The 22075-nt window shown below is 37.6% G+C and overlaps 3 protein-coding genes across 4 annotated transcripts; all 3 read right to left on the bottom strand.

Annotated features, from left to right (window-relative positions):
* Positions 1–207: 207 nt before the first annotated feature.
* Positions 208–2408, bottom strand: LOC122027776 (cytochrome P450 CYP72A219-like). Its single transcript, XM_042586785.1, has 5 exons — positions 2035–2408; positions 1746–1975; positions 1414–1652; positions 941–1319; positions 208–857 (listed from the first exon to the last, which is right to left on the bottom strand). The coding sequence occupies exons 1-5, from the start codon at positions 2306–2308 to the stop codon at positions 435–437; spliced, it is 1545 nt and encodes a 514-aa protein (XP_042442719.1). The 5' UTR covers positions 2309–2408; the 3' UTR covers positions 208–434.
* Positions 2409–7898: 5490 nt separating this feature from the next.
* LOC122027091 (cytochrome P450 CYP72A219-like) lies at positions 7899–17538 on the bottom strand. 2 transcript variants are annotated; one of them, XM_042585934.1, is made up of 6 exons: positions 17453–17538; positions 9715–9977; positions 9426–9655; positions 9095–9333; positions 8622–9000; positions 7899–8538 (listed from the first exon to the last, which is right to left on the bottom strand). In XM_042585934.1, exons 1-6 carry the CDS (start codon positions 17461–17463, stop codon positions 8116–8118), a joined length of 1545 nt encoding a protein of 514 aa, XP_042441868.1. In that variant the 5' UTR covers positions 17464–17538; the 3' UTR covers positions 7899–8115. The 2 variants fall into 2 exon arrangements, with proteins under 2 accessions (XP_042441868.1, XP_042441867.1); XM_042585933.1 differs by having other exon boundaries at positions 9715–9988; positions 17464–17538.
* On the bottom strand, positions 15355–17333 carry LOC122027094 (cytochrome P450 CYP72A219-like). The gene is made up of 4 exons (XM_042585938.1): positions 16901–17333; positions 16569–16807; positions 16096–16474; positions 15355–16008 (listed from the first exon to the last, which is right to left on the bottom strand). The coding sequence occupies exons 1-4, from the start codon at positions 17099–17101 to the stop codon at positions 15586–15588; spliced, it is 1242 nt and encodes a 413-aa protein (XP_042441872.1). The 5' UTR covers positions 17102–17333; the 3' UTR covers positions 15355–15585.
* Positions 17539–22075: the final 4537 nt, after the last annotated feature.

Below are 22075 nucleotides of genomic sequence, written 5' to 3'. Positions count from 1 at the left end.
GATCCATGATATGTGAACACACTCTTCAATCTCAATGGACCTGTGAACACACTCTTCAATCTCACGCAGCTAGACGCTAGGTTAAATCTATAACTTACCTTTGTAAATCTTCAATTGTCAACTCATAAATGCTACGATCACGATGGAAGACTTTCTTAGTCAAAACTGTCTATTGTTGTGATCACGAGATTCACGACCACAATAATCTTTCATTAAATCTGATTGCTCGACTTTCTCAATCGGATACTGCCTGATACCAACTTTGAAGAAATTGGAAATTTTTTACAACAAAAGTGACCGCTATAGACGACTTCATCTATCTCTCCGACTCCAACTATAGATTAATATATATAGATTTTACCATAGAAGTAGATATTTGATTTAGAATTTTTGACATATATATTTTAAAATTGGTCGATGGAAGGATCGAGGCTTCAAAGCCTACGCAGTCTGATGGGAGCACCATGTTGAGGCTTGAGAGTGAGAACTACATTGGGAGCATGAGTGTAGGACGGCGAGAGGTCGAAGGAGAAGTGTTGAAGGATCAAGCATAGTGCCAACTTGGCTTCCAGCAACGCGAAGTTCTGGCCTATGCAGACCCGGTGGCCGCCACCGAAGGGGAAGAAGGCATTCTTCTCTGACGCCTTGTACATGCCCTCAGCAAATCTCTCCGGCTTGAACTCGTCGACGTCTTTGCCCCACAAGTCTGGATCATGGTGAACCTGAAGGGCGGACAGGTAGAGCAGGACGCCTGGAGGGTACACTACGTTCCCAATTTTTGTGCTCTTGAAGACCTGCCGCCGCTGGCCCATTACAGGCGGGTAGAGTCGCAGAACCTCGTACAGAATCATCGTCACCTGCATATGTCACATCAATCTTACTTTATAACATGGAGGAAATCCCTGCAGACACGTGGAGAATCGAAATTTATGGTGCTTACGGTCTTCAAGTGGCTCAAGCCATCGAAAGTGGGTTTCTCTTTCCCAAAGGCTTGCAGAACCTCTTCGCGAGCCCGTTCTTGCCAATCTTGATGCATGCTCAGCACAACCATCGTCCACGTTAGCAAAAGGGACGTAGTCTCTTGTCCTGCGAAGTAGAACAGATTGCATTCTTCCACCACCTCGTCCGTCGTCAACCCGGCGTTCCCATGTTCTCGGAGGTGTTGCAGATTGGATTCCAGCAATAAGCCGAGAAGGTCATCGTTCTTTGTGGTGCCCAATTTAATACTCTCCTCCCTCTTCTTGATTATGCTCAATAGAATCCCTCTCACCTCTTTGTCGATTGCTTTCATTCTAGTGTTAATTCGGGTGGGCAAAAACCTGAACGATGCAAGTTATCAATTATACTCTGTTTCCAATAAGGGTCACAGCGAATCGAACTTTTTGCAGATGTTTACTGAGGAACAGTACGCACCTGAAGCCCGGTATATGTGCAAAAGGAAGACTACCGTCGATGAACACAGTTTGCTCACTCTGAAGCTGGAAAATTTTCCTTCCTTCTTCAAAATTGATACCGAAAGCACTCCGGGAAATGACATCGCCGGTGAAGCTCTGGAATTCGACGGAAACATCTATCTCTTCACCTTTCGCCGCCATCTCATCCCATCGGCTGACCAGCTCATCACAACAAGCAGAGAAAGCAGGCAGCATGCGCTGCATATAGCAAAAAAGAGTTATTACTGAGTCATAATTTCTACAAACATATAGGCGATGCATTAATTAACTCAGCAGAGATGGATCAATCACCTTGAGTTTCTCTATATGGAAAGCGGGGTTCAAAATCTTCCTATGCTTGGCCCATTTCTCACCTTCCTGACTCAGCACGCCTCTAATAAAGTACTTCAACAGATAATTGATCTTTGGCTTCCCGATCTCGCCGGTCTTGTTGGTCAGAACTTCTCTGATTTGATCAGGTTCCGCGATGACCGCTCTCGGATTAGGTCCCATCCAATGGAAAGTTACCTTGTTCTCCTTTCCTAAAAGAAAATTTTTAATCAACAGGCGTTACATTTGCTTGGGGAAATAGGCTGCTGACCGTGTGCTTCAGCGGCGCGTTCGAAGAAGGGAGAAACGCGAGGGAAGATGGCGTGGGAGAAGGGCATGGGCTTGGCGCGGGCCTCCTCGGTAAGCCGCACCATCTCCTTGAGGTCGCCGCTGATGGGGCGGTAAGAGGAGCCCTTGAGCCCCTGCGACCGGAGCGCGCGATCAAGTCGGCGCGGCTTCCAGAAGGCCCAGTTCAGTATCCTGACTGCCCAGACCGCCACCAGCAGCGCTGCCAGGCCGCTGCACACGGCGAACCATAGCTCCATGTCTGCAACTCCAAAAGCAAGATGAGGGGTGAAGTTGAGTTGATCGGACTGAAGTTTTTTTTGGTAATTAGATATCCAGCTTTCCTTTTCGTTATTCGAAATTGGTGGTGATGGTTCGGATTGATAGAGATTATATAGGAGCTCTGGCACAGATAGGAGTCAAATGGTGATCGCAGGGATGACGTGAGAAATTTTGGAGTTGCATATAACGAAGACGTGACGAACTGCACATCCTATATTTCTACCAAGGGCCGTGCACACCTCGGGCGTTCCAGTGGTAAAAGACGATTCATTTGCTCCTAATATTATCGTCAATCTATTCCTAATTAATATAGAAAAGATAAATTATAAATAACTATTAATCAATAATACAAATGGTCAAAACATGAGATTGATTATACTCGATACACCTCGGGCGTCCCAGACTGTTATCTTCATAAGTATGTAAATCAAAATATCGAATCCTCATTTCTTAAATAAGGCGACAAGGTTCGACACGATTTGGCTTAGCGGACTTGCGTTAGATCTTCCTTTGACTACGGTCAAAGCGACACGCAGTACATCATTTGGGGATCTTCCAGAAACTATCTCTTTTTTTTTCTTTTATTTTACCTACTCTCTCTTTCAGGTTTTTTATTTAATGTTCGTTAGAGTCCAATTGCCTCTGATAAGATAATTTTATTTTCTAGAAAAATTTTGTAGGATAATTTCGTAGAACCTACTGAACAATCCAATTTCAGCGAGGGATCTCATTAAAAATTTGAGTAGAATGGCAATTTCACCGCATCAAAAAGTCATAATGCTTGACCAATCGTTCACTGGGAAAGCACCGTCTCAGTGTCCAATATTTTTAAGTAAAATTGTTGCATCAATCTAACTCATCATTTCCTGTGCTTGGGACCCACCTGGAAATGATGCATCATGTTCGGATTTTTTTGTCCTCAAATTTTTTTATCCATATGTCACTTTATCGATCAAACGGATCAGATTATATCTCAAAAATATCTTACATATCACAAGAATATTATACACATCTTAAGGATGTCATGATGCCTTGAAATGTAATCTGGTCCACCCAATTGACAGGAGATACGGGACAGAAAAATTTAGGGACAGAGATCCTGAATTGAGATTTTCCATATGATCCGTTTGAGAATCCTAAATTTAGAAAGCAAATTTTCAGGAATGTATTCAAATTATTTTTATTATTTTTTTGATAGACTTTTATTTTATTTTTTGAATTTATAGATTTTTTATTGACATTTATAAAATCTCATATAGTTATGAAAAGAATTTTATAGAGTCCTATAAATTTTTTTTATAAGACTTTTATAGATATTTATAAATTTTATAAAAACTTATGAATTTAAAAGAGTGTATTCAATATTAAAAAATCATAGGCGGGTCGATATTTATTTTCAAATAAAATCTAAAATACCTAATTAAATTTATTTTTTAATAAAATAATAAATAGTAAATTTGTACATAATTTTTTTTTCAACTTCTTATACTTTTATTTTGTTTTGGATAAAAATAAAGAGAAGATAATATCTCACTTAAAAAAAACTTTAATAATATAATTTTAAATCCAACCATATTATACTAATTTTAAATATTTTTATTTATAATTTTGATCCAAATTAACCTAATGTTGGTCAACCCTTTAATTTGATTAAACTTTTAATAAAATATTAAATTGATAAATTTGATTAGTAATAAAATTAATAATATTATTATTAATTTGATTAGTAATAATATTATTAAAACAAAAAAATATAAATATATAAATTTATTTAGAAATTTTTAAATTTTAATAAATTTTATAGAATATTTTTTGGTCAAATTTCATTAGACTTTATTAAATTATCTATTGATTAAATTAAGAATTAATTTGATTTATTAGTATATATTTTATATTAAAAGCTAATGTCTCGAGTTCCTCTTCTCTCTACGCACAACGTCGCCGTCCAAATCAATTTCGACTTCGACCTACTCGTAAGTAGTCGATGGAAGCATCACCAGTCGCCTCAAACAATTTTTATATTTGTTTTTCTCATTTCCGACAGACCGTAGGCTTTACCGGATGACACTCATTGTTTCCTCGCGATCAACCGGAGAAAAAATCTCCACCTGCAGCCCACCACCATAAGTCATCGCCGAAGAAAAGGTTGCAAGCAGCTGCTGTTCTATTCCAAGCATTCTGATTCATTCTTTCACCGTTATAACGTCGGAAACAGTATTTCAAAGGACTCTCAGCTTCGCATGAAATGCATGTTGAGAGGTTGAATAAGGATAGTCTTTAAGATCAAATAAATAATCAAAATCGATGAGTGATAAGAGAAATGACTTATTTATAAAAAATTAAAGTGATTTGAAGTCTATAAAAATCTCAAGAATGAGGAGAAGACTTTTTATTTTATAATACATAACTGCAACTCACAAGACAAATATCCATCATGAAAAAATAAAATCATGTCGGTGACCATTATATACCTCCTAGAATATCCTTCCGACTGAGGTCGTTGTGTACATATCTATGAAACCTCAAAGCTTGTAACTTTGGTACTCATGGCAGTAAGTAATAGAGAGCGATTGCTCAGAGCACCTGTGACATAGTTTAGACTCCCAGATTGGTGTCTTGATGTAAAAGTGAACTCCTACAAATAAGCCACCCACTTGGCATTCTTCTTACTCATCTTGTGTGGACCATTGATATACTTCAAGTCTTTGTGATTAGTAAACAGCATGAACTCCTTCTGTACTAGGTAGTTACATCAATGTTTCAAGGACTAAAGAATGACATAGAATTTTAATTCATAGGTAGAATAATTTTTCTCGAATTTAGACAATTTCTCACTAAAGAAAGCAATTGGATGCCCAAACTAACTCAGAACATCCCTTATGGCAATGCTGGATGCATCACAATTAACCTCAAACACTTTATCAAAATCAGGAAGTGCCAGAACTGGTGTCTCGGTCATCTTTTACTTGACCAGTTGAAAACTAGCATCTGCTTCTTTAGACCACTTGAAATCTCATCCCTTGAGACACTTGGTGATAGAAGCAATTAGAGTGTTAAAATTTCTGATGAATTGGTGGTAGAAAGAAGCAAAGCTATGAAAACTTCTGACATCATGTAAAGTCCTTGGCTAAGGTCACTCTAAGACAGTGTCTATCTTTGCTTGATTTGTGTACACACCATAAATAGACATAATAAAGTCAAGGAAAATTATTGATGTAATAAAGAATGAGCACTTGTTTATATTGATAAATAAATACTCTGTCTTCAACTTTTCAAAAATAGCATGGAGGTGATCGAAGTGGGATGCCCATGTCAAACTATAAACAAGAATGTTATCAAACTAAACCCTCTCAAACTTTCCTATAAAAGGTTGCAGGATCTGATGCATAATTCTTATGAAGGTGTTGGGCACATTGGACAATCCAAAAGGTATGATCATCCACTTATATAACTCATGTTGCATCTTGAATACAATTTTCCATTCATCTCTTGGTTTTATTTTAATTTGGTAGTATTCACTTTTAAGGTCAATTTTTGAGAATACCTTAGAACCAGAGAGTTGATCCAATATGTCGTTCAAGTGGGGAATTAGAAATTTGTACTTCATCATGATCTTGTTGATGGCTCGACTGTTAACACAAATATGTCACGAACCATCTTTCTTTGGCACTAGTAGGGATGGAATTGCACTTGGGCTTATGCTCTCACTAATATTGCCCTTCTCCAGTAATTCCATCATATGTTGCTACAATTCTTCAGCCTCCTTAGGATTGAGGTGATATGCTGGTCGATTAGGCAAACTCAACCCCGGAAAAGGTCAGTATGATGTTGGATACCTTGTATAGGTGATAGCTTAGAAGGAAGATCCTCTAGCATCAACTCATCAAAGTCAGCTAGCAGTTGTTGTACTTCGGTTAGTATTTAGTGTTCGTGGCTAGGACATCAGTCTGGCATAGCAACAAAGCATAGACTATGCCTCCCCGCTCCATCTCATATTAGCACTAGGATATATAAATCATATTAGTAGTTTTGGCTACTGGAATTTGAGTAATTTCTTCTCGCCGTAACACAAGCACAATATTCTTTCCCTTGATGTGAAGGGTGTAAATATTCTTTTGTCCATTGTATATAACATTGTGATCATACTGCCAAGGTGTCTCAACAGTATATAACATGTATCCATGACCACTATATCACAACAAGTACTATCAAAATATTTACTACCAATAGAAAAGGTATGAGATATCGTCTGTCTACTGTTACCTCATTGTGCTTATTTAGCCACGACAACTTATATGACTTAGAATGACGGTCCGTATTTAGTTGTAATTTTCAAACAGCCTCCTCAGATACTACGTTCTTACAATTGTTGCGATTGATGATTATCTTGTAAACTTTATCTTCAATGATGCAGGTAGTGTAAAAAATACTAGTTCTCGGCCACTCATCCCCTAAATCGCCTTTGAGAGTTAATAGACTCTTGTGCACAGCAGTCTCATGACAATCATCGTAAAGCATGTCATTAGCTTTATATACTGGTTTACTAATTGCTATTGTCTCTTCTTTCACGTCATCCTCGATCAGAAATTTTTTGCCTTTCGGTTCAGCGGGAACAAGTTTCTTGTATTGGTTCACCCTATGTCCCTATTCACCATAAGGATAACACTTGATAGGGGCCTTAAAATTAACAATCGTGGTTGTTACTGTGAAGGACGAGAATCTCGAGGGCGGACTGACAAACTGTTTTGGTAGGCCTCTACCCATTGGTTCCTTATTCTGTGGCTTTGAATAATCAGTGCATGCTAGTAGAACTCTGAAACCATCAACAATGAATGAATGTTGAGGACATGTTGCAAGACCAGACAAACCCCCCCCTAAGTATTATGTCATCATTTGCTCCTCCATCTGAGATAGGTCATTTGGGGCAGCCAATTAGAAGAATACATCCGTATATTCATCAATCGATCTCGCACTCTGTCTCAATGAATGAAATTGTTGGAATAAAGTTTTAGTGTAGTCGAAAGGAAGGAAGTATTCTTTTATATTCTTCTTCATCTTCTCATAGTCAGTTATTTGGAATTTGTTCTATCTATCTCGTGAGCGTCACATCTATTCCCACCACGATAATGCTCGCTCCTTGAGCTTGATAGCAATTAATTTTACCTTTATCTGATCCGGAACTTACTTATAGTCAAAGATCCGTTTCACTTCATTGGTCCAATCAACGAAGCCCTCTGTTTGTAACGTATTAGAAAATTTAGACAGGTTCATCCAAAAACTTGTTTGTAACGTATTAGAAAATTTAGACAGGTCCATCCAAAAACTGAGATTTCCATAAGGCTCATCCTAACTGTAGTGTTCCTGGTATGTAATCCGTTGGTGAATTAGATCCATGATCTGTGAACACACTCTTCAATCTCATGCAGCTAGACACTAGGTTGAATGTATCACTTACATTTATAAATCCTCAATTGTCAACTCATAAATGCTACCATCACGGTGAAAGATTTTCTTAACCGAAACCTGTCTATTGTTGTGATCACGACCACAACAATCTTTCATTAGATCTGATCGCTGAACTTTCTCAATAGGATACTATCGGTTCTGATGCCAACTTCTAAGAAATTGGAAATTTTTTACAACAAAAGTGACGACTATAGACGGCTTCATCTTTCTCTCCGACTCCAACTACAGATTAATACAGTTTTTACCACAGAAGTAGATATTTGTTTTAGAATTTTTGACATATATATTTTAAAATTGGTCGATGGAAGGATCGATCGCTTCAAAGCCTACGCAGTCTGATGGGAGCACCATGTTGAGGCTTGAGAGTGAGAACAGCATTGGGAGCGTGAGTGTAGGACGGCGAGAGGTCAAAGGAGAAGTGTTGAAGGATCAAGCATAGTGCCAACTTGGCTTCCAGCAACGCGAAGTTCTGGCCTATGCAGACCCGGTGGCCGCCACCGAAGGGGAAGAAGGCATTCTTCTCTGACGCCTTGTACATGCCCTCAGCAAATCTCTCCGGCTTGAACTCGTCGACGTCTTTGCCCCACAAGTCTGGATCATGGTGAACCTGAAGGGCGGACAGGTAGAGCAGGACGCCTGGAGGGTACACTACGTTCCCAATTTTTGTGCTCTTGAAGACCTGCCGCCGCTGGCCCATTACAGGCGGGTAGAGTCGCAGAACCTCGTACAGAATCATCGTCACCTGCATATGTCACATCAATCTTACTTTATAACATGGAGGAAATCCCTGCAGACACGTGGAGAATCGAAATTTATGGTGCTTACGGTCTTCAAGTGGCTCAAGCCATCGAAAGTGGGTTTCTCTTTCCCAAAGGCTTGCAGAACCTCTTCGCGAGCCCGTTCTTGCCAATCTTGATGCATGCTCAGCACAACCATCGTCCACGTTAGCAAAAGGGACGTCGTCTCTTGTCCGGCGAAGTAGAACAGCTTGCATTCTTCCACCACCTCGTCCGTCGTCAACCCGGCGTTCCCATGTTCTCGGAGGTGTTGCAGATTGGATTCCAGCAATAAGCCGAGAAGGTCATCGTTCTTTGCGGTGCCCAATTTAATACTCTCCTCCCTCTTCTTGATTATGCTCAATAGAATCCCTCTCACCTCTTTGTCGATTGCTTTCATTCGAGTGTTAATTCGGGTGGGCAAAAACCTGAACGATGCAAGTTATCAATTATACTCTGTTTCCAATAAGGGTCACAGCGAATCGAACTTTTTGTAGATGTTTACTGCGGAACAGTACGCACCTGAAGCCCGGTATATGTGCAAAAGGAAGACTGCCGTCGATGAACACAGCTTGCTCATTCTGAAGCTGGAAAATTTTCCTTCCTTCTTCAAAATTGATACCGAAAGCACTCCGGGAAATGACATCGCCGGTGAAGCTCTGGAATTCGACGAAAACATCTATCTCTTCACCTTTCGGCGCCATCTCATCCCATCGGTTGACCAGCTCATCACAACAAGCAGAGAAAGCAGGCAGCATGCGCTGCATATAGCAAAAAAGAGTTATTACTGAGTCATAATTTCTACAAACATATGGCGATGCATTAATTAACTCAGCAGAGATGGATCAATCACCTTGAGCTTCTCTATATGGAAAGCGGGGTTCAAAATCTTCCTATGCTTGGCCCATTTCTCACCTTCCTGACTCAGCACGCCTCTAATAAAGTACTTCAACAGATAATTGATCTTTGGCTTCCCGATCTCGCCGGTCTTGTTGGTCAGAACTTCTCTGATTTGATCAGGATCCGCGATGACCGCTCTCGGATTAGGTCCCATCCAATGGAAAGTTACCTTGTTCTCCTTTCCTAAAAGAAAATTTTTAATCAACAGGCGTTACATTTGCTTGGGGAAATAGGCTGCTGACCGTGTGCTTCAGCGGCGCGTTCGAAGAAGGGAGAAACGCGAGGGAAGACGGCGTGGGAGAAGGGCATGGGCTTGGCGCGGGCCTCCTCGGTAAGCCGCACCATCTCCTTGAGGTCGCCGCTGATGGGGCGGTAAGAGGAGCCCTTGAGCCCCTGCGACCGGAGCGCGCGATCAAGTCGGCGCGGCTTCCAGAACGCCCAGTTCAGTATCCTGACTGCCCAGACCGCCACCAGCAGCGCTGCCAGGCCGCTGCACACGGCGAACCACAGCTCCATGTCTGCAACTCCAAAAGCAAGATGAGGGGTGAAGTTGAGTTGATCGGACTGAAGTTTTTTTTGGTAATTAGATATCCAGCTTTCCTTTTCGTTATTCGAAATTGGTGGTGATGGTTCGGATTGATAGAGATTATATAGGAGCTCTGGCGCAGATGGGAGTCAAAATGGTGATCGCAGGGATGACGTGAGAAATTTTGGAGTTGCATATAATGAAGACGTGACGAACTGCCCATCCTATATTTCTACCAAAGGCCGTGCACACCTCGGCCGTCCCACACAGTTAGCTCCATAACGATTTGGCTTAGCGGATTTGCGTTAGATCTTCCTTTGACTACGGTCAAAGCGACACGCAGTACATCATTTGGGGATCTTCCAGAAATAATTTTTTTTTCTTTTCTTTTACCTACTCATTCTTTCAGGTTTTTTTATTTAATGTTCGTTAGAGTCCAATTGCCTCTGATAAGATAATTTTATCTATGTATTTATTTTCTAGAAAAATTTTGTAGGATAATTTCGTAGAACCTACTGAACAATCCAATTTCAGCGAGGGATCTCATTAAAAATTTGAGTAGAATGGCAATTTCACCGCATCAAAAAGTCCCAATAATGCTTGACCCAATCGTTCACTGGGAAAGCACCGTCTCAGTGTCCAATATTTTTAAGTAAAATTGCTGCATCAATCTGACTCATCATTTCCGGTGCTTGGGACCCACCTGGAAATGATGCGTCAGGTTCGGATCTTGTGTCCTTAAATTTTTTTATCCCTGTGTCCCTTTATCGATCAGACGGATCAAATTATATCTCATAGATATCTTGCATCTCATAAGAATACTGCACACACCTTAAGGATGTCATGATGCCTTGAGATGTAATCTGGTCCGTCCAGTCGGCAGGAAATACGGAGATAGAAAAATTTAGGGACAGAAGATCACTGAGATTTTCCATATGATCCGTTTGAGAATCCTAAATTTAGAAAGCAAATTTTCAGGAATGTATTCAAATTTTTTTTATTATTTTTTTGATAGACTTTTATTTTATTTTTTGAATTTATAGATTTTTTATTGATATTTATAAAATCTCATATAGTTATGAAAATGATTTTATAGAGTTCTATAAATTTTTTTATAAGACTTTTATAGATATTTATAAATTTTATAAAAACTTATGAATTTAAAGGACTGTATTCATTATTAAAATATCATAGGCGGGTCGATATCTATTTTCAAATAAAATCTAAAATACCTAATTAAATTTATTTTTTAATAAAATAATAAATAGCAAATTTATACATAATTTTTTTTTTCAACTTCTTATACTTTTATTTTGTTTTGGCTAAAAGAAAAGAGAAGATAATATCTCACTTAAAAAAAACTTTAATAATATAATTTTAAATCCAACCATATTATAATAATTTTAAATATTTTTATTTATAATTTTGATCCAAATTAACCTAATGTTGGTCAACCCTTTAATTTGGTTAAACTTTTAATAAAATATTAAATTGATAAATTTGATTAGTAATAAAATTAATAATAATATTATTAATTTGATTAGTAATAATATTATTAAAACAAAAAAATATAAATATATAAATTTATTTAGAAAATTTTAAAATTTAATAAATTTTATAGAATATTTTTTGGTCAAATTTTATTAGACTTTATTAAATTATCTATTGATTAAATTAAGAATTAATTTGATTTATTAGTATATATTTTATATTAAAAGCTAATGTCTTGAGTTCCTCTTCTCTCTACGCACAACGTCACCGTCCAAATCGATTTCGACTTCGACCTACTCGTAAGTAGTCGATGGAAGCATCACCAGTTGCCTCAAACAATTTTTCTATTTGTTTTTCTCATTTCCGACACACCGTAGGCTTCACCGGATGACACTCATTGTTTCCTCTCGATCAACCGGAGAAAAAAACTCCACCTGCAGCCCACCACCATAAGTCATCGCGGGAGAAAAGGTTGCAAGCAGCTGCTGTTCTATTCCAAGCATTCTGATTCATTCTTTCACCGTTATAACGTCGGAAACAGTATTTCAAAGGACTCTCAGCTTCGCATGAAATGCATGTTGAGAGGTTGAATAAGGATAGTCTTTAAGATCAAAGAAATAATCAAAATCGATCAGTGATAAGAGAAATGACTTATTTATAAAAAATTAAAGCGATTTGAAGTCTATAAAAATCTCAAGAATGAGAAGACTTTTTATTTTATAATACATAACTGCAACTCACGAAACAAATATCCATCATGAAAAAATAAAATCATGTCGGTGACCATCATATACCTCCTAGAATATCCTTCCGACTGAGGTCGTTGTGTACATATCTATGAAACCTCAAAGCTTGTAACTTTGGTACTCATGGCAGTAAGTAATAAAGAGTGACTGCTCAGAGCACCTGTGACACAGTTTAGACTCCCAGATTGGTGTCTTAATGTAAAAGTGAACTCCTACAAATAAGCCACCCACTTGGCATGCTTCTTACTCATCTTGTGTGGACCATTGATATACTTTAAGTCTTTGTGATTAGTAAACAGCATGAACTCCTTCTGTACTAGGTAGTAACATCAATGTTTCAAGGACTAAAGAATGACATAAAATTTTAATTCATAGGTAGAATAATTTTTCTCAAATTTAGACAATTTCTCACTAAAGAAAGCAATTGGATGCCCAAACTGACTCAGAACATCTCTTATGGCAATGCTGGATGCATCACAATTAACCTCAAACACTTTATCAAAATCAGGAAGTGCCAGAACCGGTGCCTCGGTCATCTTCTACTTGACCAGTTGAAAACTAGCATCTGCTTCTTTAGACCACTTGAAATCCCATCCCTTGAGACACTTGTTGATAGAAGCAATTAGAGTGTTAAAATTTCTGATGAATCGGCGGTAGAAAGAAGCAAAGCTATGAAAACTTCTGACATCATGTAAAGTCCTTGGCTAAGGTCACTCCAAGACAGTGTCTATCTTTGCTTGATTTGTGTACACACCATCAATAGACATAATAAAGTCAAGGAAAATTATTGATGTAATAAAGAAAGAGCACTTGTTTATATTGATAAATAAACACTCTGTCTTCAACTTTTCAAAAATAACATGGAGGTGATCGAAGTGGGATGCCCATGTCAGACTATAAACAAGAATGTTATCAAAGTAAACCCTCTCAAACTTTCCTATAAAAGGTTGCAGGATCTGATGCATAATTCTTATGAAGGTGTTGGGCACATTGGACAATCCAAAAGGTATGACCATCCACTTATATAACTCATGTTGCATCTTGAATACAATTTTCCATTCATCTCTAGGTTTTATTTTAATTTGGTAGTATTCGCTTTAAAGGTCAATTTTTGAGAATGCCTTAGAACCAAATAGTTGATCCAATATGTCGTTCAAGTGGGGAATTAGAAATTTGTACTTCATCATGATCTTGTTGATGGCTCGACTGTTAACACAAATATGTCACGAACCATCTTTCTTTGGCACTAGTAGGGATGGAACTGCACTTGGGCTTATGCTCTCACTAATATTGCCCTTCTCCAGTAATTCCATCATATGTTGCTACAATTCTTCAGCCTCCTTAGGATTGAGGTGATATGCTGGTCGATTAGGCAAACTCAACCCCGGAAAAAGTCAATATGATGTTGGATACCTTGTATAGGTGATAGCTTAGAAGGAAGATCCTCTAGCATCAACTCATCAAAGTCAGCTAGCAGTTGTTGTACTTCGGTTAGTATTTAGTGTTCGTGGCTAGGACATCACTCTGGCATAGCAACAAAGCATAGACTACGCCTCCCCGCTCCATCTCATATTAGCACCAAGATATATAAATCATATTAGTAGTTTTGGCTACTGGAATTTGAGTAATTTCTTCTCGCCGTAACACAGGCACAATCTTCTTTCCCTTGATGTGAAGGGTGTAAATATTCTTTTGTCCATTGTATATAACATTGTGATCATACTGCCAAGGTGTCTCAACAGTATATAACATGTATCCATGACCACTATATCACAACAAGTACTATCAAAATATTTACTACCAATAGAAAAGATACGAGATATCGTCTGTCTACTGTTACCTCACTGTGCTTATTTAGCCACGACAACTTATATGACTTAGAATGACGGTCCGTATTTAGTTGTAATTTTCAAACAGCCTCCTCAGATACTACGTTCTTACAATTATTGCGATTGATGATTATCTTATAAACTTTATCTTCAATGATGCAGGTGGTGTAAAAAATACTAGTTCTCGACCACTCATCCCCTAAATCGCCTTTGAGAGTTAATAGACTCTTGTGCACAGCAGTCTCATGACCATCATCGTAAAGCATGTCATTAGCTTTATATACTGGTTTGCCAATTGTTGTTGTCTCTTCTTTCACGTCTTCCTCGATCAGAAAATTTTTGCCTTTCGGTTCAGCCGGAACAAGTTTCTTGTATTGGTTCACCCTATGTCCCTATTCACCATAAGGATAACACTTGATAGGGGCCTTAAAATTAACAATCGTGGTTGTTACTGTGAAGGACAAGAATCTCAAGGGCGGACTGACCAACTGTTTTGGTAGGCCTCTACCCATTGGTTCCTGATTCTGCGGCTTTGAATAGTCAATGCATGCTAGTAGAACTCTGAAACCATCAACAATGAATGAATGTTGAGGACATCTTGCAAGACCAGACATAACCCCCCCCCCCCCCCCTAAGTATTATGTCACCATATGCTCCTCCATCTGAGATAGGTCATTTGGGGCAGCCAATTAGAAGAATACATCCGTATATTCGTCAATCGATCTCGCACCCTGTCTTAATGAATGAAATTGTTTGAATAAAGTTTTAGTGTAGTCGAAAGGAAGGAAGTATTCTTTTATCTTCTTCTTCATCTTCTCATAGTCAGTTATTTGGAATTTGTTCTATCTGTCTTGTGAGCGCCACATCTATTCCAACCACGACAATGCTCTCTCCTTGATAGCAATTAATTTTACCTTTATTTGATCCGGAACTTACTTATAGTCAAAGATCCGTTTCACTTCATTGGTCCAATCAACGAAGCCCTCTGTTTGTAACGTATTAGAAAGTTTAGACAGGTCCATCCAAAAATTGAGATTTTCATAAGGCTCATCCTAAGTATAATGTTCCTGGTATGTAATCTGTTGGTGACTTAGATCCATGATCTGTGAACACACTCTTCAATCTCAATGGATCGGTAAACACACTCTTCAATCTCACGCAGCTAGATGCTAGGTTAAATCTACAACTTATCTTTGTAAATCCTCAATTGTTAACTCATAAATGCTACGATCACGGTAAAAGACTTTCTTAGTCGGAACCTGTCTATTGTTGTGATCACGACCACAATAATTTTCCATTAAACCTGATTGCTTGACTTTCTCAATCAGATACTGCCGGTTCTGATACCAACTTTGAAGAAATTGGAAATTTTTTACAACATAAGTGACGACTATAGACGACTTCATCTTCCTCTCCGACTCCAACTACAGATTAATACAGTTTTTACCACAGAAGTAGATATTTGTTTTAGAATTTTTGACATATATATTTTAAAATTGGTCGATGGAAGGATCGATCGCTTCAAAGCCTACGCAGTCTGATGGGAGCACCATGTTGAGGCTTGAGAGTGAGAACTGCATTGGGAGCATGAGTGTAGGACGGCGAGAGGTCAAAGGAGAAGTGTTGAAGGATCAAACATAGTGCCAACTTGGCTTCCAGCAACGCGAAGTTCTGGCCTATGCAGACCCGGTGGCCGCTACCGAAGGGGAAGAAGGCATTCTTCTCTGACGCCTTGTACATGCCCTCAGCAAATCTCTCCGGCTTGAACTCGTCGACGTCTTTGCCCCACAAGTCTGGATCATGGTGAACCTGAAGGGTGGACAAGTAGAGCAGGACGCCTGGAGGGTACACTACGTTCCCAATTTTTGTGCTCTTGAAGACCTGCCGCCGCTGGCCCATTATAGGCGGGTAGAGTCGCAGAACCTCGTACAGAATCATCGTCACCTGCATGCATATGCCACGTCAATCTTACTTTATAACATGGAGGAAATCCCTGCAGACTCATGGAGAATCGAAATTTATGGCGCTTACGGTCTTCAAGTGGCTCAAGCCATCGAAAGTGGGTTTCTCTTTCCCAAAGGCTTGCAGAACCTCTTCGCGAGCCCGTTCTTGCCAATCTTGATGCATGCTCAGCACAACCATCGTCCATGTTAGCAAAAGGGACGTCGTCTCTTGTCCGGCGAAGTAGAACAGCTTGCATTCTTCCACCACCTCGTCCGTCGTCAACCCGGCGTTCCCATGTTCTCGGAGGTGTTGCAGATTGGATTCCAGCAATAAGCCGAGAAGGTCATCGTTCTTTGCGGTGCCCAATTTAATACTCTCCTCCCTCTTCTTGATTATGCTCAATAGAATCCCTCTCACCTCTTTGTCGATTGCTTTCATTCTAGTGTTAATTCGGGTGGGCAAAAACCTGAACGATGCAAGTTATCAATTATACTCTGTTTCCAATAAAGGTCACAGCGAATGGAACTTTTTGTAGATGTTTACTGCGGAACAGTACTCACCTGAAGCCCGGTATATGTGCAAAAGGAAGACTGCCGTCGATGAACACAGTTTGCTCACTCTGAAGCTGGAAAATTTTCCTCCCTTCTTCAAAATTGATACCGAAAGCACTCCGGGAAATGACATCGCCGGTGAAGCTCTGGAATTCGACGGAAACATCTATCTCTTCACCTTTCGCCGCCATCTCATCCCATCGGCTGACCAGCTCATCACAACAAGCAGAGAAAGCAGGCAGCATGCGCTGCATATAGCAAAAAAGAGTTATTACTGAGTCATAATTTCTACAAACATATAGGCGATGCATTAATTAACTCAGCAGAGATGGATCAATCACCTTGAGTTTCTCTATATGGAAAGCGGGGTTCAAAATCTTCCTATGCTTGGCCCATTTCTCACCTTCCTGACTCAGCACGCCTCTAATAAAATACTTCAACAGATAATTGATCTTTGGCTTCCCGATCTCGCCGGTCTTGTTGGTCAGAACTTCTCTGATTTGATCAGGATCCGCGATGACCGCTCTCGGAATAGGTCCCATCCAATGGAAAGTTACCTTGTTCTCCTTTCCTAAAAGAAAATTTTTAATCAACAGGCGTTACATTTGCTTGGGGAAATAGGCTGCTGACCGTGTGCTTCAGCGGCGCGTTCGAAGAAGGGAGAAACGCGAGGCAAGACGGCGTGGGAGAAGGGCATGGGCTTGGCGCGGGCCTCCTCGGTAAGCCGCACCATCTCCTTGAGGTCGCCGCTGATGGGGCGGTAAGAGGAGCCCTTGAGCCCCTGCGACCGGAGCGCGCGATCAAGTCGGCGCGGCTTCCAGAACGCCCAGTTCAGTATCCTGACTGCCCAGACCGCCACCAGCAGCGCTGCCAGGCCGCTGCACACGGCGAACCACAGCTCCATGTCTGCAACTCCAAAAGCAATGAAGTTTTTTTTTGGCAATTAGATATCCAGCTTTCCTTTTCGTTATTCGAAATTGGTGGTGATGGTTCGGATTGATAGAGATTATATAGGAGCTCTGGCTCAGATGGGAGTCAAATGGTGATCGCAGGGATGACGTGAGAAATTTTGGAGTTGCATATAACGAAGACGTGACGAACTGCCCATCCTATATTTCTACCAAAGGTCGTGCACACCTCGGGCGTCCCACACAGTGAGCTCCATAACTATGTAAATAAAAAAATCGAATCCTCATTTCTTAAATAAGGCGACAAGGTTCGACACGATTTGGCTCAGCGGATTTGCGTTAGATCTTCCTTTGACTACGGTCAAAGCGATACGCAGTACATCGTTTGGGGATCTTCCAGAAACAATTTTTTTTTTTTCCTTTCTTTTACCTACTCTCTCTTTCAGGTTTTTTTATTTAATGTTCGTGAGAGTCCAATTGCCTCTGATAAGATAATTTTATCTATGTATTTATTTTCTAGAAAAGTTTCGTAGGATAATTTCGTAGAACCTACTGAACAATCCAATTTCAGCGAGGGATCTCATTAAAAATTTGAGTAGAATGGCAATTTCACCGCATCAAAAAGTCGCAATAATGCTTGACCAATCGTTCACTGGGAAAGCACCGTCTCAGTGTCCAATATTTTTAAGTAAAATTGTTGCATCAATCTGACTCATCATCTCCGGCGCTTGGGACCCACCTGGAAATTGATGCCGGAGGCAGATTTTCCATACGATCCGTTTGAGAATCCTAAATTTAGAAAGCAAATTTTCAGGGATGTATTCAAATGATTTTCATTGATGTTTTTTTTATTAAGATAGACTTTTATCTTTGATAGAGTTTATAGATTTTCTTTTATTGATTTTTATAGAATTTCATATCCTTATCAAAAGAATTTTATAAAGTTCTATAGATTTTTTTACAAAATTTTTACAGATATTTATAAATTTTATAAAAATTTATAGATTTAAGGGATATATTCAATATTAAAAAATCACAATCAATCATGATATTTATTTTCAAACAAAATCTAAAATACCTAAATAAATTTATTTTTTTAATAAAATAATAAATAATGAACTTGTCGATAAATTTTTTTTTTTTAACTTCTTATATTTTTATCTTGTTTTGACTAAAAATAAAGAGAAGATAATGTATCACTTAAAAAAAACTTTAATAATATAATTTTAAATCCAACCATATTATAATAATTTTAAATATTTTTATTTATAATTTTTATCTGAATTAACTTGAAATGTTGGTCATAATTTGGTTAAACTTTTAATAAAATGTTAAATTAATAAATTTAATTAATAATAAAATTAATATTATTATTATTAATTTGATTAGTAATAATATTATTAAAATAAATAAATATAAATATATATAAATTTATTTAGAAATTTTTAAATTTTAATAAATTTTATAGCATATTTTTAGGTCGAATTTCATTAGAATTATTAAATTATCTATTAATTATGTTGTGAATTAATTTGATTTATTAATATATATTTATATTAAACCATATTGTCTCAAGTTTATCTTCCCACCACGCACAGTGTCGCCGTCCAAATCGACTTTGATTTCGACTTCGACCTGCTCACAAGTAGTTGACGGAAGCATCACCAGCCGCCTCAAACAATTTTTCTATTTGTTTTTTTCGTTTCCAACGCACCGCAGGTTTCATTGGATGACACTCATTGTTTCCTCATGAGCAACCAGAGAAAAAATCTCCACTTGCAGCTCGCCACCATGAGCCACCGTCGGAGAAAAGGATGCAAACGACTGTTGTTCCGTTTCAACCGTTCCGATCCATTTTTTACCGTTATAACGTCGGAAAACAGTATTTTAGAGGACTCTCAGCTTCGTATGAAATGCATGCTGAGAGGTTGATGCAGGTCACGAGAGGTTGAACAAGGACAGAACCTTTAAGATCAAAGAAATAATCAAAATCGAGAAGTGGGAAGACAAAGGACTTATTTATAAAAAAAATTAAAATGATTTGAAGTATATAGAAATCTCAAGGATGAGGAGAAGACTTTTTTTATTTTATTTTTAAAATTGTACCAATTGTTTTGGAGATCTCTTATTAGTTAAAATTTATATCCAAGGATTTTTAAAAGAATTCATGAAAATCTATTGAAACTTTGGATATCAAAAGATTTTCATAAAGTTTTAAAAAGTCAAATTTAAATACCACATAAATTTTAAAAACTTTATAAAAATTTAATTTGGATGCACCTAGATTTTTAAAATCCATAAAAATCATACCCCCTTTGCTAAACAAAGTAAATGATAAACTTTTAAAAATATATATATATATTTTATTTTCTTATATGATGTTTAATTTATTAATTTTATCTTTAATTTTTTTATTATTTTTAAAATGTGATAGATATCCATAACTTCATAAAATAATTCAATTTTTTTTTAAAAATATAATGGTTCGTAATAATACGAAATTTGGGTAGAATTTGAATAGCTAAATAGGATAAAATCAAATACCGATGTGAATAAACTTCCATCTTCTAATTTTTTTTCCTTCTTCTTTTATAAACTTTCACCTTCTAGTTTTTTTCCTTCTTCTAATTTTTTTTCCTTCTTCTTTTATAAACTTTCACCTTCTAGTTTTTTTCCTTCTTCTAATTTATTTTCCTTCTTCTTTTCGAAAGAGAAATAGAATTCGTTAAATCTCTTTAATTATTTTTAGTAAATTATTTTTTTAAAAATGATATGTAAAAAAAATCATACGGAAAAATTTAAGAATAAATACATAAAATGATGTACTGAGATTTTTTTTAATGATTTTTAGCAAGTTAAGATTTTTTTCCTTTTCTATTTATTTTTTAAAACATTTTTTTTTGTACGTTTGATTTTTTCCCTTATACGTCTTATAGTTTTTTTGTTTATATAAAAGTTTGTCGTTGATGTCTAGGAGAAGATTTTTAATTTAAAAAATATTTTTGATAATTTTTTGTATCCTTGTAAGAATCAATCCGGACAGAGTCGTAGCGTACGTCTGCTTAGCCATCCGGAGACGGATCTTCACATGGGCTAGCTTGGGCTTTAGCTCAGCCCAACAGCCGAGCCATGCATCTCTGCTATACAAAATAACGCATCTTCCCACAAAACCTAAACCCAAAGCCAGCGCTGCGCAGCGGCACCCTCTTCGCCGCCTCCTTCACGATAGCTAAAGGCAATTGTCCTCGGTGGCCGGCGAAGGTTCCTATCTTTTCTTGTTTTATTCATTTGCGCGAGTATCCTTTCGACTTGTCCGTGGTTTCAGTTTCAAATTCTCTCTTTTCCCCATTGGCTTGTACAAAGAGTCAAGCAGCAGGCGCTCGATCCATGGCCATAACCCTGTCTGCCGCATGGAGCCCATACCATTTCTCCAGTCGAAGATTGCTTTGGATGTCTCTTGCATCTAATATCATAATTTACAACACATGGATGCTTATAGTAAAATCTGACCAGGTTGAAGAGGCAGAAGGATGATGAAAGAAAAAGGACAAAAGCCAACAACGATAACCTATAACATTTTAATGGATGCCCACAGCAGAAGCATGCAACCTAAAATAGTTGACTCTCTAAGGGTATCTAAGAACTTTATACGATAAAAAAAAAAGTTAGAATACAAAAAGTTTAAACCGATGTAGAGAGATTAGGTTTGAGATTTGTTATTTGAAATTGATATATTATGTATGAATCTATGTAGTTATATGTTATAAATTTGATCATTAAAAAGTTCACTTAAAATTTTAACTATTAGAGATGTTTTAATAAAATTTTATAATATTTATATGACATATTGAAAGCATAAAAAACTCTCATTTAGGATATCTTCAATGTAAATTTTGTGATAAGTTTGTAAAATTAAAAGCCTCAATAAAAAAATTTGAACCGTTGTAAAGGTGAGATTTGAAATTTGTAGTTAGAGCGAGATTGAAAACTTGAATTCGTTTTTTTTATATTTTAAAGATGAAGTTCATAAAGCTCTGAAGATATCCTAGATGCAAAGTTTAGAACATTTTCAACGGAGCTTTTTATAAGGTTTTTTTAAGCTGATTTACTTTTCTCCGGTCACTGAATCTCTTTCTTCCTGTTATTGGTGCGAAAAGTCTCCGATCCATTGCAAGATGCTCTTAGTTTTAAAACCTAATGTCAAATCGTATACTTGCCTTATAAATGGCTATGGAAAAAGGGTACAGTGAGTGACATGACAGCCCACCAAACACTCCTATACTTCCTTGATCGTAGATTTTCAATTGGTGGATAGTCTGAAAAAGCATATGAGAGCTATGAAAATATGAAAAGAGATGGAGTTCCTCCCTTCATACAAGCTTATACAACTTTGCTTAATACGTCTTCCTTTATATTTTAATTATTATATTAATAATTAATAATTATTCATAATTTATTGTTTTCATGTACACCTGGAAATTAATTATCTTTGCCATATTATATAACTTTACTGGATGCATTTAGGCGAGATGACAATATTGATATTGATTAATAGAAATTTAGAAAGCAAGGATCGACAGGGATTCATAAATTCCAGTAAATTTATCG

This window comes from Zingiber officinale, chromosome 10A (assembly GCF_018446385.1).
Source record: "Zingiber officinale cultivar Zhangliang chromosome 10A, Zo_v1.1, whole genome shotgun sequence".
NCBI classification, from domain to species: Eukaryota; Viridiplantae; Streptophyta; class Magnoliopsida; order Zingiberales; family Zingiberaceae; genus Zingiber; species Zingiber officinale.
Note: the sequence above shows the minus strand (reverse complement) of the source record. Positions and strands in the feature narration are given on the sequence as shown.